Source organism: Penaeus vannamei, chromosome 9, assembly GCF_042767895.1.
Source record: "Penaeus vannamei isolate JL-2024 chromosome 9, ASM4276789v1, whole genome shotgun sequence".
Taxonomy (NCBI): Eukaryota; Metazoa; Arthropoda; class Malacostraca; order Decapoda; family Penaeidae; genus Penaeus; species Penaeus vannamei.
Window position 1 is genome coordinate 37,338,354 of NC_091557.1, and position 24,990 is coordinate 37,363,343.

At 51.0% G+C, this 24,990-nt stretch overlaps 1 protein-coding gene across 1 annotated transcript in view; it reads left to right on the forward strand.

Moving 5' to 3' along the window:
* LOC138862727 (protein held out wings-like) overlaps window positions 1-24,706 on the forward strand; it is a 96,976-nt gene extending 72,270 nt beyond the window's left edge. The window contains exon 2 of the mRNA XM_070125706.1: window positions 22,691-24,706. Coding sequence (XP_069981807.1) covers window positions 22,691-22,893 — 203 coding nt within the window. The 3' untranslated portion in view covers window positions 22,894-24,706. The remainder of the gene's footprint in view (window positions 1-22,690) is intronic.
* The last annotated feature ends 284 nt before the right edge of the window (window positions 24,707-24,990 follow it).

Sequence of the window (24,990 nt, forward strand, 5' to 3'; positions counted from 1 at the left end):
GTGCCTGATGGGAAAGAGCGCTTGCCCCTCCTCCCCCTCCCCGTCCTCTTCCCTTCCCCTGTGGCATAAAAGAAAGATGTATTTACAAATTAGCGGCATTGCTCATTCACATGCCAGCTCCCCCTCCTTGCTGCTACCCCTTCCCCTTCCCTGCGTTCTTTCTCCCCTTGCTCTTCCCCCCTCCTCTCCCCTTCCCCTTCCCCTCTTCCCTCCTCTTCCCTCCCCCTCCTCCTCTCCTCTCCCCTTCCCCTCTCCCCTCTCCTCTTCCCCCTCCCCCTCCTCTCCCCCTCTCTTCCCTTCCCCCTCCCCTCCTCTCCCTTCTCCCTTCCCCTCCTCTCCCTTCCCCCTCCTCCTCCCTCTCCCCTTCCCCCTCCCCATCCCCTCCTCTCCCCTTCCCCCTCCCCCTCCTTTCCCCTTCCCCCTCCCCCTCCTTTCCCCCTCCTTTCCCCTCTCTTCCTCCTCCCCTTCCCCTCTCCCCTCCCTGGTAATGTATGCTTTTATAGCGGTTAGTGACTTGCAGTGGTTTACGACTCCGCCGCCAGCTCTCGGGGTGTGTCAGCGCGCGCCCTCCTGTCTGCTCGGGAGGTTTTTCGTGTGGATTCTTCGTCCTTCTTGCGAGATCTTGTGTCGTTTGTTTTTTTTTCGTCTGTTAGGTCTTCGGTCTTCCCTTGTTTTTCTTTTATTTTTTAATCTCTACTCTCTCTTCTTTTCTTTACTTTTTTCCTTCTCTCTCGTTTTCTCCTACTATTCTCTCTCCTCCTCTTTCTCATCCTCGTTCTCCTCGTCCTCCTCTTTCTCCTCCTCCTCCTCCTTCATTTACTCCTCCTCCTCGTCATTTATCTCCTCCTCTTCCTTCATTTACTCCTCCTCTCCCCTCCCTGATAGGGAAAGTGAAGCCCTAATTGAGTCCGCGGCCCGAGTTGGCCGGGCGAACAAAAAAGAGACGATGGTTTAGGCCGCAGCGAGAACATTCTGCAGGCGCATTTGGTCCGCCCCCGAAGCCAGTCACATGAGTCGGGCGGTTTTTAAATGTTCGGAAACGCGAAACGGGAGTCCGGTCGGCGGGTGATAAGAGGGAGGCATCCCATTGGGCGCTTCGTTGGGAAAAATTAGTTAGTTTTTTTTTCTATCTTTTGTTTATTTTAACTTTTTTTTTTGAGAGAGGGTCTTGCGCGATGCGATCTTTCCACGGGGGGAGGGAGGGAGGGAGGGAGGGAGGGGGGAAGTTATTCTGTGGTCGTTCTCCGGTTGACATTTCCACGGGGTCAGAGGAGCGGGAAAGATGGAGGTCAGCTCGATGCAAGCGTCTCGTTGTCCCATATATTGCGTGCTCTTTTTTTTTCCTTTTCTCGTTTTGAAAAGTCGTTCTAAATTAAAGCTGAAAAAGTGCATTTTCTTGGAGGTGGGAAGGGGGTATTCTTGAAGATCGAGACCTTTTGAAGTTTAATGGTCTGCCTTGGTCTTTAAAGAAATCTGGCTACGGTCTTTCGTTGGTGTTTGAATCGTCGCCGGTTCCGCTTGTCTGTGCGTATGCGTACATGTGTGTTTGTGTGAGTGAGTGAGTGAATAAATGCGAGTTCATTTCGATAGACAGAACGTAAAAATAGTCCTCGCAGGTCGCTCAGCGCAGTCTCCGAGGCTGCCCCTCCTCCCTTTCTCCAGCGTCAACAGCCGCGGCATTAAGCGAAGGCAAAACATTAATTCGTCCGCCGTTTGTGCTGCCAGCGTGAGAGATGGCGGGGAAGGCCCCAGTTCAAGCCCTGACCGTTGAGAAATTGCTTCGCAGGTGGCACTGAAGGGGAGGTAAGCCCGTGTGACTTGGGAAATTAAGAAATTCGAAAAAAGAGCGCCGTAAAAAGGGTGCAGACGTTGTGAAGGGGATTTACGCTGCGACGGGAGGGGAGGAGGAGGGAGAGGGGGAGGGAGAGGGGGAGGGAGGGAGGGTGGTCGAGTTTGTCAACCATTTTGTCTGAAGTATTTTTGAGTTTTTTGCGTTGGGTTAGAGTGGGGGGGATAAGGGTATGACAGATTCCCTTTTGATTTTGGAGAGGATGAGTTAGTGCGAGGGTGCGTTGGCGGGCGAGAGAGATGAGGCGATAATGGCCCCTCGATGCCGAAAGTCGGTCCAAGAACTGACGGAAACGAAGAAGAAGACGACCCGCGGGAGAAAATAAATGGCGCCGCGGAACGAGAGTGGATGGCCCAGACGAATATAAACACCCTTTCACAACTTTCTTTCCCTCTTCGAACAGTCGGATCTGGCGCAGCTATTTAGCGGCTGCGGAAATACAGCTGGCTTCTGTTATTCTCGGCCAGTTTGCGTTCCTCCTCCGCGGGGGCTCGCCGCGAAGGCCGGGGCGGAGCAGCGGATGAGCAAGAGGAGTAAGGGCGGCATATTTGCTGCCGCGATGGACTAACCCGCGCGTAAAAATATATCGCGAAATGTGTATGTTTGAAGGGCGGGCGGGCATGTGTTGGGGCCAGGTGCTGCCCCCGCCTCCGCCGCCCCCACACGGGACGGCTCACGTGAGCCACGACCATCAGCCACCATCAGGACCCGGATGCCCCGGTGGAGAGGAGGGAAGGGCAGAGGGAGAAGCCGAAGGAAAGGGAGAGGGAAAGAGAGGGAGAAGGCGAGGGGAAATGAGAACGAGAGGACGAAGGGACAGGAAACAATAATAGCGTGGGTGTGAGCGTGGCGACGAGAGATCGGCACACTCGGCCCTGCATCCTTCGGCAGCCGACGTGTGGATGGGTCCCGCCGGAACCCCTCGCTGGCAGATGGTCGTTCCCTCGAGAATATAACGCGAGGTGACGCATCCGCACGAACAGTAATGCAGTCGGTTGGGTTCGGGGCTGACGTCGCTCGTTATGGTGTTTTTTCCCCTCGAGGTTTAATGGACGCGTTATGAGCGAATCTGATGGATTTTAGAAATTTAAATGGAAATGATTGAAAGCAGCTGTAATGAACTTTAATTATTTGTGGGCTTCCTTTTGCCGAGCTTAGAATCTACGCGTTCACGGGGCTTAATGAATATGCAAGCGTGGCCTTTAAAGCACTGGAGGTCATGTAGGTGTTCGGGTATGACTCAGATGCCCAAAGGTGGGGAGCCAGGTGCGCCCGCCCTATTATCCTTTTTATCCACATAAATTATCCAAGATGACGCCACCGCCCGCAGGCACACGCGAAGCATCACGGGAGACTTTGGCTCTGATTAGCGGGGACGCAGGGAAGCGGCCCTCGGAAGCGCGCGGCCCCGAGAGCGCTTAGAGGACAGGTTTGAACTCCGGATAATTGACAGTCGCGAGGAAATGAGTTGATCTGCGAGGGGCGTTCCCGTTGCGGCGCCCGCGAGGACTGTCGGGCTTCACGGCTCGCCCGCCAAAGGGAAGGGAGGCAAGCGTGGCAGGAGGAGGGACAGGACACGAACATAAATCTCTGGAGGAAAGATTTCTCTCGCGAGGAGGAAGAGCAGGAGCAAGAGGAAGAGAGGGGGGGAGGGGGGAGGAGGAAGACGAGAGAGAGAGAGAGAGAGAGAGGGACACGAGATAGAGAGGGAGAGAGGGACACGAGAGAGAGAGAGAGAGAGAGGAAGACGAGAGAGAGAGAGAGAGAGAGGAAGACGAGAGAGAGAGAGAGAGAGAGGAAGACGAGAGAGAGAGAGAGAGAGAGGAAGACGAGAGAGAGAGAGAGAGAGAGAGGAACGAGAGAGAGAGAGAGAGAGAGAGAGGAACGAGAGAGAGAGAGAGAGAGAGAGGAACGAGAGAGAGAGAGAGAGAGAGGAACGAGAGAGAGAGAGAGAGAGAGGAACGAGAGAGAGAGAGAGAGAGAGGAACGAGAGAGAGAGAGAGAGAGAGGAACGAGAGAGAGAGAGAGAGAGAGGAACGAGAGAGAGAGAGAGAGAGAGGAACGAGAGAGAGAGAGAGAGAGAGGAACGAGAGAGAGAGAGAGAGAGAGGAAGACGAGAGAGAGAGAGAGAGAGAGAGAGAGAGGAAGACGAGAGAGAGAGAGAGAGAGAGAGGAAGACGAGAGAGAGAGAGAGAGAGAGAGAGGAAGACGAGAGAGAGAGAGAGAGAGAGGAAGACGAGAGAGAGAGAGATAGAGAGGAAGACGAGAGAGAGAGAGATAGAGAGGAAGACGAGAGAGAGAGAGATAGAGAGGAAGACGAGAGAGAGAGAGATAGAAAGGAAGACGAGAGAGAGAGAGATAGAGAGGAAGACGAGAGAGAGAGAGATAGAGAGGAAGACGAGAGAGAGAGAGATAGAGAGGAAGACGAGAGAGAGAGAGATAGAGAGGAAGACGAGAGAGAGAGAGATAGAGAGGAAGACGAGAGAGAGAGAGATAGAGAGGAAGACGAGAGAGAGAGATAGAGAGGAAGACGAGAGAGAGAGAGATAGAGGAAGACGAGAGAGAGAGAGATAGAGGAAGACGAGAGAGAGAGAGAGAGAGAGAGAGAGAGAGAGAGAGAGAGAGAGAGAGAGAGAGAGAGAGAGAGAGAGAGAGAGAGAGAGAGAGAGAGAGAGGAAGAGAGAGAGAGAGAGAGAGGAAGAAGCGAGAGAGAGAGAGAGGAAGACGAGAGAGAGAGAGAGGAAGAAGAGAGAGAGAGAGAGAGGAAGACGCGAGAGAGAAAGAGAGGAAGACGCGAGAGAGAGGAGGAGGAGGGAAGGGAAGGAGAAATATAAGGGAGGGGAGGGGAGGGAGGGCGGTCCCACTCTGTCTGCACCTTGTTGTTTCGTTTGGGAGGGGACGAGGAGGAGGAGGAGGAGGCCGCCGACGACGCGGGCCACAAATACAAGAATATGAAGCAGCTGCACTACAACCTCTGCTTCCTGGGGGCAGCGGCGACCGAGGATGTTTTCTCCCGGAAAGATAATATTTTCCCCAGCTGTTCCTCTACGCTAGGCTAGAGAGAGAGAAAAAAAGGGGAATATTTTTGGACACGGAGGCCTAAATCAGCGAGAGTGCGTATGGAGTCGATCAGCGGCACGTCCCTTCTCCCTCTCTTCCTCTCTCTTCCTCTCTCTTCCTCTCTCTTACTCTCTCTTACTCTCTCTACCTTCCCCCTCCCCTCTCCTTCCCCCTCTCCTCTCTCTCCCTCCCCTCCCCTTGCCACCCCCCCACGCTTTTGCCTCAGGGATGGGGGGAGGGGGTGGGGGAGCACACTTGTTTATATTTCTTCCAGACTATTGTCATCTCGGGCTGGGATTGCGACAGCCTGGAGGAGTTCACGTGAATTCCTCCCTTTCTTCGCTCCCTTCATTTGTTCCATTCGCTTCATCATTTCACGGCGCTCGAGTCTCGCCGTTATCGCTTCTCTCGCGTCGGCTATTTTTCTTGCCAGGTTTCGCGTCATTACTGTCCTCGCTGGCTGTTCTCACTCGATGTGCGCCGGGTTAGTCGGAGATTTACGGGCAGGGGGTGGCGGGTTCGTTGGGGTTTCGGCCGGCGATTCGTGCGGGAAATTGATCGCGATGTTTGCGACGGGTCGGGTTTTTCCCCCGGCCGTCGGTAATGAGGCTAATGATCGGATCCGGTGGGATTTAATGACCAGGGGGAGCTGGTCTTTGGCTGTGATGGAGAGGCTGCGACGGCGGCGTTCTAAGAGGGTGTGAGAACGTGGGAATATGAGTGTGGGTGTGAGTGTGTGGGTATTAGTGGGTAAGAGGGTGGGGGTATGAGCGTGTGTGGATGAGGTTGAGTGCGAGTCTATTCAAGTACTTCTATAGACCTTGGGCGGGTGTGTTTCTATTTGCCATGCGATGGAAATGGCAAATAGCCCGTTTGCCCGTTTTACGATAAGCAGCGATGCGCGACGCTCGACAGGTCCCGCACAAAGAGAGATGCTGAGGAAGCACTGACGCTGATGTCATGTTTCCGCGCCATTGAAGCAGAGTGTTGCCATCGCGGCCTCGCTGCATATTGCTACTGGCGGCTGCTTGTTATTAGTTACCCCTGAAAAGGCGAGGAAAAAGTGAAGGTTCGCCGGGAGCCCAGACACGGAGCGGCAGGTGGGACGTGTTGGCGTACCTGCCACCCTAGCCGCGGGGGGCGCCTTCCTCGCGATGACGCCCCTCCTCCCGCCGCCCTCCTGCTCCTGCCCTTTTCCCCCTCCTGCTCCTGCCCTTTTTTCCCCTCCTGCTCATGGTGCTGCTTCTTGCCTCGTTGAGGTTCCGTGGCCCTCGTTATTTGCCTCACAGGTGTTGGTGCGAGCTTCGCCCTTCCCCCGACTCGAGTTTTTGCTGCTCTGGCTCGGCGGTTTTTATGAGCTTGTTGTGCATTTAGTGGGTAATGTCAGGCTGCTGTTAAAGAGCGGATTATTACCAGAATTTTATCCGCCCAGTATTGGCCGCGTGCACAGGGGCAAGGTTTCGTGATTTTATCCGAACAAAGCCAAAATCTTTGCGACTCATCAAACATGCCCTCCATTTTGAGGCTGTAATTATCTCGGGTAAATCATTCAGTACAAGCAAGACGGTCGCCTCAAACAGGCCGAACGTGGCTGTTAATTAGCGTCGGGGAGGCAATGGAGATTGATCACACTTCTCTGGAGTTACCAAAGTGCCTTCCGGGGTAATATGGGCGGCCATGTACACGAGGCCCACTGCCCTGAGACACAAGGTATTCGTCCCGCCCACACACGCCCCAGCCTCCTTAGCCGGGACAAGGTCGCTGGTGAGTCCGCGGCGTCTAAAATGGATCCTTGTAGACGCCGTGAAATCGGGACTTTCTAGCGCACTTTCTGCTAACCGGATCAGGAGGGTTTTTTTTCTCTCTCTCTCGGCCTTCAGTCAGACTTAGTTACTCAGCGATAACCAAACCCTTCCATCTGAGTTTGTGTGACGGGGGTGTGATAGGCCTAGGGACTTGTTTGTTTACCTCCGTTGATGAGAATTGCACCCCGGGGGCCCGTTCCTCCGTCCTCCTGCCAAACTAGACTTTAAAAAAAGGCTTTTAAATATCGGTTAATTTATTTCTACTTTTTTTTTTTTGTACGACATTGTTTAATCGTCGGTCGATAAGCCACCATTAACAGAACTACCTTGTTTTTTTATCTTGATTATTTATCTGTATATTTCACCATGGATTTTGACCCTAGCGTCGGCGCGACCAGCCTGACGAGTTTTTCTGGCGCTACCCACGCATACTCGGTGCGCTCCGGTTGTCCCAGTAATGTTCGCATAAACCTCAAGGTACCGGCGCTCTCCCGGTATACCGTAGGGCGAGAGAGAAGGGGCCGCGTCAGACACTGTGTTGAAGGGCGGCGGGTTGGATCAGCGTGGGTTTGAAGAGCAAAGGAATATGGTGATGGTGATGAGTATGATGATGGTGGTGGTGATGGTGATGATGATGATGATGATGATGATGATGATGATGATGATGATGATGATGATGATGATGATGATGATGATGATGATGATGATGATGATGATGGAGAGAAGGAAGAGAGGTAGTGAGGATAGCGGGGAGTTTAAGGATGATGATGGGGATGAGAGGGTGGTAGTGAGGGGGAAGAGGAGGAAGATAGTGAGGATGATGGGGATGAGAGGGATGGTATTGAAGAGGAAGACGAGTAGGATAGTGGGGATGGCGAGGAGGAGGAGGATAAAGAGGTGGTAGAGAAAGGTGGAGAAAGTGGGTTTTAAAGACTAGATGGATAGAAAACCGCAAGAATAGACATCAAGGCGGTCGAGTTGGAAGAAGGTTTTAAGGAAGCGACGAATGGAACAGGAAGTGAAGTGTCGAGGAGGGCGGTTGTTAGCTAAGATGGCGGAGAGGGAGGGGATGTGGGTACGTGCGGGTGAGTGTGGGGCGAAGGGGAGATTAAAGAGTAAAAGAGTGGATGGTAGATGTAAGAGAGAAAGAGGTGGGGAGGAAATAGAGGAAGAAGCGGAGAGAGGATGTGGGGAGACGTTGCGAGTGAAGATAGGAGTGGATGGTAGATGTAAGAGAGAAAGTGGGAAGGAATAGAGGAAGGAGCACGGAGAGGATGTGGGGAGGCGCCACGTGACGGAAGCGGTGCTGTAAGACGAGGTTCAGTGCAAGACAAGTTGCACGATCCGAGGCGTCGTCGCCGCTCGCGATTGTTTAGTGTTTGGCGTTGGCGCTGGCCGCCCGTCGCGAGATGGACCTCTGGCCTCGACCTGGAAATTAGTGGATCGCCGCCGCCGCCGACGCCCTCGCCGCTGCGGAAATCTTCGTAACTCTTCTTAGATCTCTCGCGTTGACCTCACCGCACGCCCACGCCACGACGCCCATTGCGTGAAAGGGCGCTCATTAACCTTCGAGCCGCCCACACACTCGAGCTACGCCCCTCGACCTCTCGCTCAGCCTCGCGCTTTTCCACGCTCAGACGCCCGTGTGACGACCTCGAAGCCCACGTCTCGGCCGGCAGCGAAGGGGCGATCGGCCGAGTGAGTAGTCGCCGCCCTTCTCGCGCCTCCGCAACGTTCTAGCGAGGGGGCCGCCGACGGTCGATCTCGTTACGCCCTCGCCATTCGCTCTTCTGTTTCCTAGGGGCGGGGGGGGGGGGGGGGTTCATAGGGCCTAGATTTAGATTTGATTATTATGGCTTTATTTTTTGTTTGCTTTTTTTTTTTTTGCTTGGAACTCTTGATAATAATAAGGGTGATGAAGATTCCAGCTGTTATGATTGTTGTTATCATGGTTTTGGGTTCCCCTATCATCATTTTTGTTATTGTTTTCCTTGAGATACTTACTGAAGTCGCCTTTGGGAATATCCTTGTTTTCAATGTCATCCTCTTGGTGATATTTAATCAGTTTCGTACAGATGGCCACAGTCCAACGATTTTTTTATATAGATTATAAATATTCAAGTCCAGAACAGGCTCGGGTATCTTTTTGTAGACAAATTATCAGTAAATAAGACGGTGTTCGTTTTATGGCACGGAATTAGAGAGGCGAGCCGTGGGCGGAGGGAGGCGTACCTGCATCGTCGGACGCGGGAGCAGCGGCGAGGAGAGCGCCCTCGGGTGTTTCTGGGAGCTTCCAGTTACCCGAAATGGGGAGTCTGGAAGCGCTTGTGATGGCCGGAAGCCCTCAGAGGTACTTTTGGTTTCGAATTCGGATGATTTAGTTTAGGGGAAAGGCTGGTATTGTTGTAGATTGTTCCTATTGTCGTCGAAAAGGAGACGCTTCCTCGGGGCGCCTCGAGAGGACGTCCGAGGCGGCTGGTGGGAGGGCCTCGGCGTCGCCCCTTGCTGGCTTGCCGAAGGAGCGCTCGTGGGAGATCACCAGCCTCGCGTGTGGGCGGCCGGGATAGCTGACTCAGCCTCACCTCGCCCACCATCACGCCCACGCCAGCACGCCCGTAAATCCTTCCTCGCCTCTCCAGCTATTATTATTTCGAAGTATGGCAGTCCGCCCGGCATGACCCTGGCAGGAAGGGCCTCGCTCTGCCGAACGCCCTGCCTTTTTTAGGAAAAAGTTCTGCCGTTCCCTGCATGCGCGCCCGTATCGCAGCTGTCGGTTTTGTAGCTGTTTAATGGGGGTATTTGTAGAGGCAGTTCGGCGTGTTGCGTCATTGTATAGTACTTTATGTGGCTTTGAAGATATGTCGGCGAAGGCGAGGGAGCTTTTGAGTAATTGGTTTGATAGGCAAGGGAGTGCGAGGTCTTTCTATTTCGAATAAACATCTGTTTGTATTGACATGCCAAACGTAAAGAAAAATAGGTAAATAAAATAAGAAAACGTGAAAGTTTGATCTTGTTTTATTTTCAGTCGAACACTTTGATGCTTTCTGTGTGCCCGAAATAGGGATTCGGTTGAGGGCATGGGCAAGGCGCGGGTGTTGTGTTGGAAGGATGGCACGAGATGCAGAGCAGATAGGCGCGGGGGAGGGGCACTGCCGACGCTGGTTGTGATGTTGCAGGTGGCGGCAGCAGCAGCGGGGGACCAGCTCCAGCAGGCTGTCAGGTAGGCCGGCGGGCTGGACACTGGCTGTGCTGGCCCCACGCCCAAACAGGGAGATGAAGAACCCACTTTTACCGCACCGGAGGCCGGGTGTGGGCGGCGTGCGGGCGGCCTTACCACAAATAAGGTGTGGAGGGGCCCAAAGGGGGACTGTTATGTGCACGCCCTCCTATTGCCTTATACCTGGAGGACGTCAGCGCGTTTTAAGCCCCCGCTCCGCCGAATGACGTCAGGACCATAGTGTACTGGGGACGTCATGGGGGACCGCGCCTCGACACTCCCAGACTTGTCCTGCCGCCTGCTTGTAACCGGACGAGCGCATTCCTGCCTCGCCAGATACGTCAATATTAGCCGAAGGGGAGGGAACATTGACGCTCGTTTGTATGAGCTGCTCGATGGGCTGATGCTATTTTTTTTTTACTGATATTATTGTAACCTTTTGCCGGTTTGCGTCGTACTAGCGGTGGGATTCCAACCGAATGCTAGAAAGGGTTTGGGTGGGAGTTTGAAATCGGCGGGTAAAAGATACTGCGATTGCTTCAGAGCGAGATTCCTTCGTCCTAGCGGTGGGATTCCAACCGAATGCTAGGAAGGGCTCGGATGAACAGAGTTTGGAATCGGCGGATAAAAGATGACTGCGATTTCCTCAGAGCGAGACGTGGTCTGGATAGCAAGCACGCAATAGCTTCATTTGGATTGTGAGAAGGCAGGACCGCGTAAGTCACGTGGTTTGGCTCCCCTTCCGTTTACCTGTGAGCGGAAGGATGAAGGGAGACTAAACAAGCAGAAGAGAAGAGGAATAGACTCGGTTAAATAGGATTTGAAACTACTTCGATGATGATCCGTGGAGTCCGATCACGTCAGAGAATATAGGCCAAGGTGCGAATTCGGAGGCACAAGGGGAATAAGATAAAAAACGAGGAAGAGGAATGGCTAAATACGAATGAACACGGCCGTGATGAATACGTTTTGCAGTTTCTGATCGTTTTAGAAATGGAAAAAAGGACATCATATTAAAAGCCAATCTAAGAATTTAGAAGAATTTGGGAAGCACCAAAAAAAAAAGAAAAGAAAAAATGAGAAGAGAGAGGAGCACCAGAAAAATAAGAAGAGAGAAAGGAAGAGTGGCGAAATCCGATTGGAAACGACTACGACGTTGCTCTAAGCGTTTTACAGGATCCGATCGCTTAGAAGAAGTTCTCAATAAGGGCCAAGGCGAGGGCAGAAAAAAAGAGAAAGACGGGCGGAGTTCTTCTTCTGAAGGCGAGCCATATATATATATATATATATATATATATATATATATATATATATATATATAGAGAGAGAGAGAGAGAGAGAGAGAGAGAGAGAGAGAGAGAGAGAGAGAGAGAGAGAGAGAGAGAGAGAGAAGAGAGAAGAGAGCGAGAAGAGAGAGAGAGAGAGAAAGAGAGAGGGGCGAACCTCTCGAAAATTAACACATATAGACAATTACTTAAATAGAACAATGGATGATTTAGACGAGTAAAAGGGAAAGTGGAGTTTGAAGGATAGTCAAAGTTCTCAGTGCGAAGGCGTATATATGTGTGTGTGTGTATTTATGCATGTATGTATGTATGTATGTATGTGAATATTTGTGTGTGTGTGTGTGTGTGTGTGTGTGTGTGTGTGTGTGTGTGTGTGTGTGTGTGTGTGTGAAGGCTATGATGCATAAGGTTGTATGTGCTTTGGAAGAGGGCGGAATGGCGGGGAGTGTCGCGTGATTGCGAGAAGGTGCATGTCGGGGGGTGGGGGGTGAGTAGAGAAGGGGGGAGGGGGTCATATGGTCTTGGCCGAAGAAAGGAATGAGCTTATAAGGGGATGGTTCAGTATGGGAAAGGTGGGGAGGGGAGGGAGAAGGAGAAGTAGGAGGGGCAGGAAGAGGGAGAGGCAGGATGAGGGAGAGGGAGAGAGGAGGGTCAGTGAGAGGGAGAGAGAGAGAGAGAGAGGGTCAGGGAGAGGGTGGAGGGTCAGAAAAAGAGAGAGAGAGAGAGAGAGAGAGAGAGAGAGAGAGAGAGAGAGAGAGAGAGAGAGAGAGAGAGAGAGAGAGAGAGAGAGAGAGAGAGAGAGAGAGACGAGGGTCAGAAAGAGAGAGGAGAGAGAGTAAGAGGAGGGTCAGAAAGAGGGAAAAGGAGAGAGAGAGGGAGAGGGAGAGGGCGCATCGTCGGACGGCGTCGGTAGTCGAGTGGTCGTGAGCGCATATGGGGTTGCCGCGTCATTATCGCTTTCCTTTTGGGAGGCGATATGTCGTGGCAGAGATTAAGGGAAGAGCCTAATATAGCGCCGAGGAGGAACGAGGCGGGGAGCCACGCGAAGGGAAGCGGCGGCGGCGTTCGAGGCGGTGCTCGTTCGTCGAGGCCCGCCATCTTGGGGGTTTTAGCTGCTGCTTTTTTTTTCTTTTCTTTCTTTTTCGAAGATGGTTTTTGGTTGATATCTTGCTTCAAGGGAGGTCATTGCCGTGAGAAATGTTGTGCGGTCTCTTTCGTTGTGTGTGTGTGCGCCTGCCTGCCTGCCTGCCTGCCTGACTGCCTGAGAGAGACAGACAGTGAGTGAGTGAATGAATGAGTAAGTGAAAGAGATAGACAGACAGACGGATAAAGTGTAGTGCAGTGTAATGCGTAAGTGCGCCCCTTCGCGTTCATGCACAGGTCTGTCCGTGAGAAAGCGAATACAAATCCAGAAGGACCGCCAAGCCCTTTAATGAAGACTCTGATTACACGACGAAAAGCCTTTATATTAATCTTGTTATATCTCGTATTCTTAGCCCCGTGATCAGTTTCCTTTCACTTTCTATATTACGTTTTTTCTACGGTTCCCATCCGCCAAAAGTACTTTTTTCGCTCCCCCCGCGAATGTGTTTTTATTCCTGTGCGCATCCGCCCTGGCAGACGAGAGCTCATTAAGCATCGTGAGCGTCGTGGCGTGATGCGGTTCGCGTCATGTTGATTCATGTTGGCCCTTCGCGACGTCTCGGAGGTTTATTTATCACGGGGAGAGACGAACCACATGGGTACGGGGCGGTGAGGTGTGGCGACGACCTGGGGCATTGCGGGTCACTTGTCCGTATTGAGTCGTACGCAGTGAAGTCCTTTCCGATGGGGTCTTTCAAGCGCCTTGATGACGCGGGTCGTGTGGGTTTGAACGACCCCGCGAAGACGCCAGGCGATGGGACGGGGGGGGGGGGGGAGAGGATGGGGTCGTTTAGGGCCTCTGCTCTACGTCGTGCGCCTCCCCACTCCCTCTCCCCCTCTCCTCTCCTTTTCTTAGAGTAGAGGGTACTTTTTTCTGGCGGTTAATGCGATTAGCATAAATCTGCTCGGAGGGAGATTTGGGGATGTTTCCCTAAGAATTAGCAAGAAGTATTTCTCTTCGACGCGAGTTCTTGGCCCGGCCAGGTGTAGGCCGCCGGTGTTGGCGTGGCGCGGCGTCCCTTCCACGCGTGTGAATAACTGGCAGGATATTGTGTACCAAATGGTCGGAGTTTTTATCCGTGGTGATAGGAGCCCTAAATGGCGAGGGCGGAACCCGTATTGCGAGGATCAGGGCAGGATGGCAGGCGGGAGAGGCCGCGGCACGGGCAGGACTCCGAGGACGGGGCGCAGGCAGACATTTGGAGTATGAGTCACGCCTCTTATAAACAGCTACTTAACTGCTTGAGAGCCGCGAAGCTTAGCCACGAAGCTGAGGTGACTCCGCTTAGACAAACGGTTCTCTGGAGCCTTTTCGACCCTCTGCACGTCCGCGTTCTAGGAATTCGGTTCGGATACTCTTGAGGGACACTCGAATGCAGAAAAAAGATGAGTGCTTGCTTGGAGGAAATTATGGGGATGCAGGGGTTTTCTTCTTGTATGGTTTACACATTCGCGTGTTTTTTTTCCCTTCTAGAAGAGCGTGAGTCGCCGTCTCTTTAAAGTTTTGACTGATCTTATGGGAGGGATCCAAAGCTCACGCCATCATCGCTCATTCCCCGACAGGAGCTTTTCGCTGGTGATGCCTTTTGGATTTCGTCAGGAGAGGAGCGACCAAGACCTGTATCTATCTCGAGTGTGTGTTTTTACTGCGTGTTGTAAATCGCTTACATTCGGCTCTTGGCATTTATGAGCGAGGGGGGACGTATCTCGGGGAGGTCATTCATAAATGGTAAAGGGCCTCTACAACTCCCCCGGGGCCTATAAACCTTCGAGATTCAAGCACGGGACTTGTCATTGGGAGGCGTGGCCTTTTATTTACCTCGAAGACTTGAGCGGTTATTGCGAGGGGAGAACAGCTGATGTGTGCCTTGGCTCGCGTGGCCCTCGCGTTGACGTGCGAGGGGGAAGCGCTGGCCCCATTTCCATTGCCATTAAGCAGGAGGACGCATATGGAGAAGACTAACATTCCTTGATCACCAGAGAGAGAGAAAACGAGAGGGGAAAAAATAAGATCTAAAGTGTTTTTGAAGTTTAATGTTATGGCTTCTTTTTTTTTTCTTTTTTCTTTTTAATTGCCTCCATCCATCCTCCGAGAGTAGGATGCGCTCGAGAGGAGGAGGAGGAGGAGGATGGTGGGGGAGGGGAGGAGGAGAGGAGGGAAGGTGAGGGGGGAGAAGGAAACGGGGAAGAGAGGAGGAAAGGAGGGTGGGAGGGGGGAAAGTGGGTGGCTGCATAAAGTTTACGGGCGCAGGTGGCTCCGCGGCAGTGATATGTACGAGGGGGGGGGGGGGCTGTCTTCTGGGCGAACCCCTTCAAGTGGGTATTTTCTACTACTCCGCTGCGCTCTTGACGTGGGGCTGTCTCGCTCCCATACACACACCCGGACGCCACTTGAAAGAAGACGATGTAGTTAACGATTTCTTTTTATTTACACTATTTTTTTTAACGAAAAGTCACTCGTTTAATCTCCCTCGGAAGCTATTTGGAACGCTAGACTTGTGACGCGGCGGGCTCTTGGATATGGCTTTAATGATATGCTGTTTGGACGGAAAGCTTTTTTTTTCGAATTGTTGCATTGCAGTTGATTCCGGGCTACGTTTATTTTTATTTTTATTATTATTATTATTTTTTTTAGAGATGCAGCTGGGAGAAAAGCAAGGCCGTGGAATTTCTTATCTAAACGGCCAGATTTTCGGGGCCGCTAATCAGCCGTGACCCGGTCTTCGTTTTTGTTTTGTTTACGATTCCGATCCGGCAGTGGTTTATTCTGCGGCGTCAAAGCATCGCCTGGCCGACATACTTCCATTTATTTTTATTTCTTTAATTTCTCGACACGGGGGTAGACTGGTCGCCGTTTTATAGCTTTCCCGACAAATCCTTTTATCTTTTCGTTTTATTTATTCCTCCCCCCCCCCTTCCCCTCCGAGAGAGAACAAACAAAATGGCTGTAAGCAGAGCTCCACCGGGGAATATTTTGCCGCAAATATATGCACGCCATTGCAAGCGAGAAGGGTTAAGGTACTTGGCCGCTTTCCTTGGCAGTTGTTTCGCAAGAACAGCTGTTTATGCATTATTCTACAATGCATAAGTCCGGAAGTTGGGCGGCCACGCATGACTAACCCTTCTTGTAGTCGCTCGCGTAACCGTGGTGTCGAATGGCCGTGAATGTGCGTACTTTGGCGATGATTTGCGGGGCTCGTAACATGCACGTAACATGTTAGCGTCAGCGGTTTTTTAAGGGTTGTCATTTAGCGTGTATTCGTTGCGTGTGTGTGTGTGTGTAGCGATTTTGGCGTGTTTGAGCGGCGGTCGTGAGTTTTAGTGCGTTCGTGATGATAGTATGGGTTTCCGATGCGTGAAAGCGGGTTCTCTTTATTTGCTTGTGTCACGAACTCGTAGATTTTTACGTGGTATTTGATGTTTTTTTTTATTTTCCGTCAAGTTTGAGAATTGTTTTTCATTCGTTTTACTCGCGATCTTGCTTTCCTCTGCGATACATCAGGAAGCAACATTTCATGTCTTTTTTATTTTTTTTCTTATTTTATAGTCCTGTTTGTGTGTTCGTTTTCCTTCGCCTAACACCGCTCACTGTCCTTGGCTGCCCATATCGCGAAACTACAAGAATGCTGCACTTATTCCTTCCCCCTTTTCTCTCGATTCCCCATCTTTCCCCCCCCCCCCCTTGCAGCGAGGTCACGTGACATACAAAAGACGGGTTTGTAAGACGTTCGTTAGTAAAACTGGTTTTGTTTGTTAGGTGGTTGTTTGTTTGGTTGTTTGTTAGGTTGTTGACTTGGCCGATTGTTTGTAGGTTCGTGTCTCGTGTGGGGAGTAAGGAGGAGGAGGAGGAGAAGGAAGAAGGAGGAGAAGGAGAAGGAGAAGGAAGAAGAAGAAGGAAGGAGAAGATGAGGAAGAGGTCTCATATTGCCTCGTTAATGGACAAGGCGGAAGGCACTGAAGTAGAGCAATTTTTGGAGCGTGAATCGTTTTGATTTTTTTTTTTCGTAATAAAATCAAACCGCGAAGAAAGTATTCCTAGGGGAGGGGGAGGGGGAGGGGGATTGAGGAAGTAGATTTATTAAGATTTATTTATATATTTATTTATTTATTTACGTTATTGTTTTGTTGTTGTTGGATTACTGGTTTGATTTTTTTTTTTTGTATCTCGTAAAATGAAACCTTACCTGAGGATTTTCTTTTAAGCTGGATTATGTGTTTAATTTTATTACAGTAAAAGCAAAGTCACTAAGTAAGTCGTTCTTTGCAGCGCGTGTCTGTTGACGCCGCAGATCTTGGGGCAAATAAGCAGCAACAGATTTACGGTTCCTAAATTAACAAGCCATCAGCTGACGGGTTACGAGGGGACTGTTACGGGGAGACTTACGAGCGGACTGTTACGAGGAGACTTACGAGTGGACTTACGAGTGGACTTACATGTGGACTTAAGAGGGGACGGTTACGAGGAGACTTACAAATGGACTTAAGAGGGGACTGTTACGGGGAGACTTACGAGGGGACTTGCGGGTCAGAAGACAAATCACCGGTGCTGCATCTTTTAGCAGAGTTTCACGCCGCTCGCTGACGGACGGGCCTGCGCTGACGGACTTTACGACGCGCCGACGGACTCGTAAACGCGCCGAATGATTTCCGACGCGCTGACGGACTTACAACGCGGTGATGATGGATGGGCGTCAGCTGGACGGGGGAGGGGGGGTTATTTATTCTGGTGGTAAGGGCGTTGAGGGGGGTAGGGGATGTTATGGGAAGTACCTGGTTTACGGGTAGGAGGGAGGGAGGGGGGGGGGAGGTAACCGTGCTCTGATTTGAGGGGAAAACGGGCGGGCATGGAGGAGGGGAGGCCACGAGGGGGAAAGGGGTGACGGGTGTTGATGGAGGGGGAGGGGGAGGGAGGGAGGACAGGAGGTGTGAGAGGGGAATGGAGTTGTAAAAAATTATGACGTTAAAACGAAATGAAAATGTCCGTGGAAGAAATAACTTTTAATAGAAAACGGGAGGTGTAGGAAATATGTGTGCAAGTGTGTCTAATAAGGAGAGAGGGGGAGACACCGGGGCCCTATGGGCGCAGGGGAAAAAACAGAGTATGGGCGACGCGGGCGTGGGTGCGGGTGCGGGCGTGGGCGTGGAGCGGGGGCGGAGGAGCGCGGCGGCCGAGGAAGGCGTCATGGCACAAGGGAGGGTGCCAGGCGGGGCTATTTCCGGCCGCGTTGCTTCACCGGCGCAATTACAGCGGAGGGTTGTTTGGGTATTTATAACCCGTTTGTTGTGGTCGTCAGCGCCAAGGAAGCTGCCTCGGCCCGTCGGCGGTTTGTTATCTCCGGGTCGGGTCGCCGATGGGGAGGGGTCCGCGCCCGGGCAGGCTATTCCCGAGAGAGGAGGGGGAGGGACGAAGCGATGGAACGGGAATGGAAGGTTGAATTTAGAAGGAAAAAGAATGAGAGGAAGGAAAAAAAGAGCTGAATGACGTTTCCTTGAGTATAAGCAAGGAATGCCTCTCGTTTCGACGCTGGGAGAGAAAGAGAGCGTTTTATCTGCATGTTCACACAGCTGCACACAGGCATCCGCGCCCTCTGCTTGCAAGCTGAATGCCGAGGGTTTCCTTTCTAGAGCAGGGGAAAGAAGCAAACCGCAGGGCCATAGCCCGTCTCGAAATGGTAGTTCTCCGCCCCGCGACGAAGCCCATAAAAGCGTTTTCGAGGCAATATGAGGTTCTGCCGCGCGCCGGGCGAGCGCTTGGCCATCTGTTCGGGGCCGTGCAACAACTGCAACATTACCTTCGGTCGCCGCGTCGCGCGCTGACCGCTCGGACGCCCCCGCGCTCTTGCACGCACGCACTCACGCATGCACGCGGATCGGTGGTGCTATTTCCACCTCCGCCTGTTTATTTTAGGGGCAGTACATTGCGCGCGAGGCCCGTGGCGATATGCTTGGCACGGACGCCTGTTGACGCCCCGGGTATTTGGGATCCGTCAGCGTGGTGGTGACGTCACCCGCGGGGCCTGTCACACGGGGGTTGGCATGGGCATCGGGCACGGGCACGGCGCTCGCCATTGATTTCTCCAACTAAGGGGGGGAAGAAGGAGGAAGAAGGGGGTAGAGGGGTGGGACTTCCGGTGGCACCTCGTATCCTTTTTTTCTTTTCTTTTTCTTCTTTCTTCATTTTCTTTTCTTTTCTTTATTTTTCATATCTTTTTTCTTTTCTTTTTCTCTTTTTATCTCGTGGAATGGCCCTGTCTGGTTGGTTGGGCTTATTGGACGTTAAGGGCGGCTTTTGCGTGCAGGAGCGGAGAAGGTTTGCTCGGCGACGGAAAGTTGAAGTCGCAGCGATAAAAACGACGGAGATAAAAATAAGAAAAAAAAATAGGTTTGACGGCAATCAGTGTAACAGGAAAGGAGTATGGATAGAAGGCGCGGCCGAGAGAGAGAGAGAAAAGAGCGGATAGATGGGGATAGACGGTGTTTACGTCAGAGTCTGATCGCGTGAAACGAAAGGAGGAGGAAGTTAGGCTGAAGAGGTGTCTGGAGGAGGAGGAGGAGGAGCGTGGCCAATAATTTTCGGCTGGAATCTATTATATTCTCATCAAGCAACGTGTTACTTGTGGGGGAACAGGAGGAATTGAGGGAAGAGGAGGAGGAGGAAGAAGGGGAAGAGAGGAGGGGTAGGAGGAGGAGGAGGGATAGAGAGAGAAAGAGGAGGGGGAGTAGGAGGAGGAAGAGGAGGAGGAGGAGGAGGAGGAGGAGAGGTAGGAGGAGGAGGAGGAGGAGGAGAGGTAGAAGAAGGAAGGGGAGGAGGAGGAGGAGGAGGAGGAGGAGGAGGAGGAGGAGGAGGAGGAGGAGGAGGAGGAGGAGGAGGAGGAGGAGGAGGAGGAGGAGGAGGTGGAGGAGGAGAGGAGGTAGAAGAAGGAAGGGGAGGAGGAGGAGGAGAGGTAGAAGGAGGAGGAGGAGGAGGAGAGGTAGAAGGAGAGGCAAAACGGAAAAGAGTGAGGGGTTCGCTGCGGGATTGTTTACTCATCTCAAGGGTCTCAGCTGAGTGGCTGCGTCTTCACACCTGCCCGGCTCGCCCCAGCTGAAGGAACCAGCCCCGTGGTCCAGCTGCCTGCATGACTGGACTGCGGGTTGCACGGCAGGCAGGCAGGCAGGCAGGACGACGCAATTCACATGTGGCGTGGGCGTGTAGCAAGGGCGGGCATGTGTGTGCCTGGTGGAGGTGTCCGGGCACGGGGCTTCCCACACACGCCGCGGAGGGCTCGCCGTGCCCACTCGCCTTGGTCCTCGCAAAAAAAAAAAAAGAAAAAAAAAGAAAAAAAAATCATTTCGCCGCTCAGGGTCTTTCTACGCGGTAGATCTTAGGGGACACCTTTCGTTTGTTTTTCGGGCCTTTTTTTTATTTATTCATTCATTTATTAGGTCTTTGGGGACGCCTTTTATTTTGTTTTCTGAGCCCTTTTTATTTACCCATTTATTTATTCATTTGTTTATACATTTTTATTCATTTATATTCAAAACAACCCCGGAATTTGTCTGTCACTGTACAGTACACGCTCGCAGGGGGGGAGACAATAGTCCAGAGGGGATTGTCGAGCAGACGAATTTCGACTCGTTCTGGCCGGCCCAAGTGATCTTTTAACACGTGCGAGTGCGGATCCTGACGTCTTGCTATTTTCCGCGTCCAGATATCTGTCGTTGGTTGGGTGGGGGTGGATGTGGGGGGGGGGAGTGGAGTGAGAGTGGGGGGAATAGGGGGAAGGGGTGGATGTGGGGGGGTAGTAGAGTGAGAGTGGGGGAATAGGGGGAGGGGGTGGATGTCGGGGGGGTAGTAGAGTGAGAGTGGGGGGAATAGGGGGAGGGGTTGGGGTTGGGGGGGGCGGTAGAGTGAGAGTGGGGGGGAGTAGGGGGAGGGGGTGTTCGAGGGGGTAATGCCAGCCTAGAAGACGTGTGTTTACAACTCCTCCGTGCAGGGGTGGCGGTCTTTGTGTGTCCATACTACTATGGTGGGGATTTTATGACCTCGGGGGGGTCGTTTCGGTGGCGTTGCGGAAGGGGGTTGGGGGCGAAAGTGTTAAGAGGGAGGGTTGGCGGAGGTTATTTTGTTGCAAGGGGGACGGAGGGGTTGGTCAATATTGCACGGAGATGTAAAAAGGAGCGAGACGGTTTTTTTTTTCTCTCTCTCCCAGCTCTGGCTACTTGTTATTTATTTTTTTATTATTATTTTTTTTTTTGAGACATTGCGCAATATTTTTGTGTTACCTGTTTATTCTCAAGTGCGTTTGTTCATTCATTTATTCCTGTACTTATTTATCTGTCATGTATTTATTCATTTATTTATGTGTTTATTAATTAATTAATTTATTTATATATCTATTCGAAAGGCAGCGGTTGAGTACATTTATGTATTCATTCATTTATTCATACTTATTTATCTATCATGCATTTATTTATATATTGATTATTTCGTGTATTTGTTTATTGTTTTTCGTTTTTTTCCGTTTATTTGTTCATTAGTTTATTCTATTCTATTATTTGTTTATTCATCAACCATGCATATATTTATAGATTTATCATTCCGTTTATTTGTTTAAGTATTTATTCGAAAGGCGGCGGTTGAATACATTTATTTATTCAGTTAATTTATTCATACTTGCCTATCTATCATGCATTTATTTATAGATTTATCATTCCGCTTATTTGTTTAAGTATTTATTCGAAAGAGTACATTTATTTATTCATCCATTTATTCATACTCGCTTATCTATCATGCATTTCTTTATATATTTATATTTAAGTTCGTCCCTCCAGCCTCGCTCGCTCGCACCATACAGGTTGGTCGAGACGCGTTGCCCTGCGCCCTCTCCACGCCCATTGTCCACACGTCCCGCCCGCCTATCTCTTTAGCTGCGGGGATTCTCGGTATTATCTCTGGGTCTCCTCTTCTCTTACTGTGTGGAGGCTGTGCGAACGTTTTTTTTTGTTTTTGTTTTGATTTTCCTCTTTTGCTGAAACGTTTGGTCTTTTTTTGGAGGTTGTGCGAACGTTTCTTTTTTTCTGTTTTTTTTTTTCCCTCGGTGAAACGTTTGGGCTTTGACTTTTTTTCCCCGGGGTCGTTAAATTTTTTCATCGTTATTGTGGGATTTTTTTTTCTTTTTTTTTCTTTTTTTTAGTTTTTAATGCCAAAAGGCTTTTTCCTGGCATTGTTTATTATTATTATTGTTGTTTTATTGTTATTTATTTTTTATTATTTATTAGTATTTTCTATTATTATTATTATTTATTATTATCTATTATTATATTATTGTTGGTGTTATTTTCATCCTAAAACGTTGTGTCTATTTTCATCACCATTTTCCTGCGTTACATACTTTCGCCTCACTCAGCCTCGCTCTTGCCGGAGCTTCTTCAAGAGGCGGCCACGTAAGCCACTCCTCTTTATATACGGATCGCACGCTGAATAAAGAGTCTTTATTTTACACTGAGGGAGAAACCGCGCCGAGATGTGAGATTTGGGGGGAAAGGAGAGAATTACGGAGGGAAACTGATCGGGTTTGCGAATTGCTTTTGGGTTTTCGTATTTTCCGTTTTGTGTGGGCGAGTCTTCGTTGAGCCTCGATGGCCGCTCTTCAACGCGCCCGTCGCTTAGCTTCTTCACCCTCTTCACCCTCGTTCAGGGTCTCTTTTTCTTTTTCTTTTTCTCTTGTTTTTTTTCTCTCTCTGTCTCTATCTATCTTTCTATCTTTCTATCTATCTATCTATCTTTCTATCTATCTCTCTCTCTATCTTTCTATCTCTCTCTCCATCCTTCCCTTCCTCCCTCCCCTTTTTTCTTCCTCGCTCTCTCTCTTCCTCCGTATCTCCTCCCATCCACCCTCTCACTTTCCTCCCACCCTCTACCCTTCCTTCCTCCCACTCTCTTCCCTTCCTCCTATCTCTCTCTCTCCCTCCCATTGAAGATTAATGTCGTAATATTCGTAATGTGGCGTCGTCATCGGCTAATCCTTTTGTTCACATCCTCGTCATTTTCATCTTCCATTTTCGTCTAGCATTTTCGTCTTGCATTTGCGTCTTCCATTTTCGTCTTGCATTTGCGTCTTCCGAAGAATGCATGACGCAAGACGCGAGGGCGCAGCGCGTGTTCGCCTTAACCTTCCTTTTCGCTCCACCTAGATGTATGTGATCCGTATGACGATCCCACGTGATCACCGTTAAGCCACTCCCCCGTGTGATATATTGCTTGATCTTTGACGTGTTATTGATATATCCCACCCCCCACCCCCACCCCCTGCCATCCTCTCACGTTCTTTTGTTCTTCTTGTTCCAGAGATCAACAAGGTGCGGGCGAACTTGTTCCACATCAATGGCGGTGCCAAGGAGCCTCTCTCCCTGCCAGATCCCGTGGGAGCCTCCGTGACGCTCTCCGACAAGGTCTACGTCCCTGTCAAGGAGCACCCCGAGGTGAGTAATGCGACCCGTTGGGAGCTCTGTCGGCCTCGCAGGCTGGGATGGAGCTCCGGGTTGTTTTAGTTGGTTTGTTCGTTCGTTCGTTCGTGAGGTAGGTAGGTAGGTAGGTCTAGGTTTAGTTTGTTTGGATGGGCTTGGGATCCTTGGGTCTTTCTTTGCAAGCTTGTTAGTTCGTTAGTTCATTGGGTAGGTCTGTGTTTAGTTTGCTTGGATGGGCTTAGGATCCTTGGGTCTTTCTTAGCTAGCCTGCAGGATATGAATAGACATCGCTTGCAAGTGCGTGAGTTCCTTCGGGCCGCCATATAGGGCGGTCGGGTGTGTCCCCCGCGAGAGGTGAGAGTATTAGGCCACGGCCGTTCGTTAGGAGGGCTGCCAAAGAAGTCGCATTTGGCCTATTGCAAAGGCCTAATGGGAGCTGCCGAGTCGGGTAATAACGGAGAGTTTGAGTGGTGTGTGATGGTCAGGTGAGGCTCGTGTTGCGCGGTGAAGGGTGAGAAAGTGGAGGATGCGGGGGGAAGGTTGAGTGTGAAGAGTGAGTGTGCAGGTTGAGGGTGAGGGCTGAGCGTTAAGTTCAGCGTGAAGGTTCGTCTTAAATCTCCAAAAAATGGAGTGTGAATATCCGAGTCTGAAGCGTGAAAGCGGACTGTAAATATCCGAGAGTGAAGGTCGAGTGCGAGTTGAGTGTGAATGTCTGAGATTGACGGCTGGAGGCTCATTATGCAGGGGAGTGTGAATGTGGGAGAGCGAAGGGCGGGCTTGAAGGGCGAGTGTGAATGTGGGAGAGTGAAGGCGGAGTGTGAAGGCCGAGTCACGCCAAGACCTGGAAGATGACGGGGCGGGGGCGGGTGATGGATGGCGTGAGGGCGGCCGCAAGCGGGTGTCAGTCTGCCCTTTCTGTTTTAATTACCATATCCCATCGCTTATTCCTCCTCCGGATACGCGAGTCATTCGGCATTCACTCTGCCTTGAATGGCGCCGGGATGAGTGGGTGTCTGTGGGAGCGGTTTTTGCTCTCGTGGGATCCTCCGGGAGGGATTTATGTTCGATTCCCTGAGAGGGATTTTTGCGCTTGTGGGATTCTGTGGGAGGGATTTATGTGCTTATTAAGTTCAGTCGGGAGATTTATCGTCACTCTGGGCTGGCTATTTATGTGTCGGTGCGCCGGGAAGAGGAGAACACGTATGCGTGGTCAGGGATGTCAAGTTGTTTGCGGCGAGAGAGGCCCCGCGGTGCTTGATGCTGGAGGAGGCGAAATATAGCTCCTTGGGGCCACTTGAGCGCTGCAGGATACAGGTGTCGTTTCGTAATGGCGCGGCACTCCAGCTCCTCGGCGGGGTGCTCTTGTGGGCGCGCTGCGGGACCGCACACTCGCGGGCGATCGCTATGGATGTCATGCGATGCGGTGGAAGGTCGGGCCATGCGATCCGAGAGTAGTTTTGCGTCCAGGTGCGTCGGATTCGGCCCGCGGGCTTGCATGACACGCCTGCAGAGAACCCATGCCTATGTTTGGTGCGCCCCGGCGTCGTCCTCGAGGCTAGCTCAAAGCAGGCGGGGGCCGTGCGAGGCATAGTTAAAGGGGCGAGAAGGCGAGAAGATCGAATAATTTTGATGATTTTGAAATAATACATTAATACATTAAACTAAAGATAAGAAATGATACTTAAAAAGAGTGACGTAATAGAATTAATTATAGATAAGAAATAATACTTATAAAGAGTGGTGTAATAAAATTAATTATAGATAAGAAGTAATACTTATAAAGAGTAGCGTAATAGAATAAACTAAAGATAAGAAAAAATACATATAAGGAGTGGCGTAATAGAATAAACTTGAGAAAAAAATACTTATAAAGAATGACGTAATGCAATAAACTAAAGATGAGAAATAGTACTTATAAAGCGTGATGGAGTACAGCACAGTAAAGATGAAAAAATAAATGTAATTTGCATGATATATCGTCTTCTTCGTAAATGAGGGAGGGAAGGCTGGTGCACGGCCTGCCTCCCTTGTATGGCCAGGTACTGCAGCCCGCAGTCTGGCCGCCCGCGCGTCCTGGGGGGCGGGGGGGCGGGGGGGTCCCTACAAGGCGCGATCTCCTTCCATTCCTAATTGATTATTCACAATATAATGAGACTTCGACGCCGGTTCAGCAGTGAGTAA